Source organism: Fulmarus glacialis, unplaced genomic scaffold (assembly GCF_000690835.1).
Source record: "Fulmarus glacialis isolate BGI_N327 unplaced genomic scaffold, ASM69083v1 scaffold64, whole genome shotgun sequence".
Taxonomy (NCBI): domain Eukaryota; kingdom Metazoa; phylum Chordata; class Aves; order Procellariiformes; family Procellariidae; genus Fulmarus; species Fulmarus glacialis.
In genome coordinates, this window is record NW_009207159.1 from 14,299 (window position 1) to 15,495 (window position 1,197).

At 52.4% G+C, this 1,197-nt stretch overlaps 1 protein-coding gene across 1 annotated transcript in view; it reads left to right on the plus strand.

Moving 5' to 3' along the window:
* Positions 1–421: 421 nt before the first annotated feature.
* The window catches only part of AHCYL1 (adenosylhomocysteinase-like 1), a 9,328-nt gene continuing 8,552 nt past the window's right edge, over positions 422–1,197 (plus strand). The window contains exons 1-2 of the mRNA XM_009575971.1: positions 422–533; positions 909–1,052. Of these exons, the coding sequence (XP_009574266.1) occupies positions 443–533; positions 909–1,052 (235 nt within the window). The 5' untranslated portion in view covers positions 422–442. The remainder of the gene's footprint in view (positions 534–908; positions 1,053–1,197) is intronic.

A 1,197-nucleotide genomic window follows, 5' to 3' on the forward strand; every position in this document is an offset into this window, starting at 1 on the left:
AGTCGGGACCGGTTGGGGTTGGAGCGGGGGGCTCTGCCTGGACAGGGCTTGTCTGGAGAGCTGCATGGGAGTTGTGTTGTACAAGCAGTCTGACTTTCTTGGAGGAGCCTCAGGGAGCCAGGGATGGGCTAAAGGGGATGTTTCAAGCCTCACTGGGTGCTTTTTTTTTTTATCTTCAGGTGCTAGGTGTAAAATCTGCTTTAGCCTTCTGGTGACAGAGATGATCAGGCAGAGGAGGGGATTCAATTTTTGGCATCTGTAGCCATAGATCTGTTCCTTGATGCATCTGGTGACGCTCATTTCTGCGATTACAGCAGTCAAAGTGGACTGAAGGGAGCCACGGGGCCGTATAGCCTGGAAAGATGATGTGCCATAAGGAGCACCTGCTGATTTAGCACTTCTCTTCCTTTGCAATTCTCAGCAAATCCAGTTTGCAGATGACATGCAGGAGTTCACCAAGTTCCCAACCAAGACGGGCCGTCGGTCCTTGTCCCGCTCCATCTCGCAGTCTTCCACTGACAGCTACAGCTCTGGTAGGTGCTGGGCTCTTTGTCCGTGCCTGGTCCTCTCCCAAATCCGGTGTTGGTGCTGCTGTGAACGTGCTGCTCACGCCGCATGTTAGGATGCTCCATGCTGCTGTGTGGTACTCGGACGTGGAGGGGATAATTCTGGGAGTTCCTGAAGCTCAGGCATTGATTACCAGTTGATAATCCAGTTAGTTCTGGGTTGTTTTAGGGAGCAAGAGTGCAAAATTCCTTCTGGATGTTGGCTTTCCTTAGGAGATTTGTAGTTTGAGCCATGAGTGCTTGTGTGAAAGCTGGGAAGCAAAATGGAGCAGAAACCTGAAGAATAGGATGTCCCCGGACTCCTTAGACCTGGGGTAACATGCATTCCTCTCCTGGCTTTAGCTGCCTCCTACACGGACAGCTCTGATGACGAGGTGTCCCCCCGAGAGAAACAACAAACCAACTCCAAAGGCAGCAGCAATTTCTGTGTGAAGAACATCAAGCAGGCAGAGTTTGGGCGCCGGGAGATTGAGATCGCTGAACAAGGTAAAAGTGGAGCGTGGGGTTCGTGGGGCTTGTGGCCGGGTGCCGTGCTCCCTGGAGACCAGGAGCTGAGCCATGGCAATTCTCAAAACTCATGCTACAGCCTCGGATGCCCTGTCTTTCCCCCCCCCCCCACAACAAAAATTTT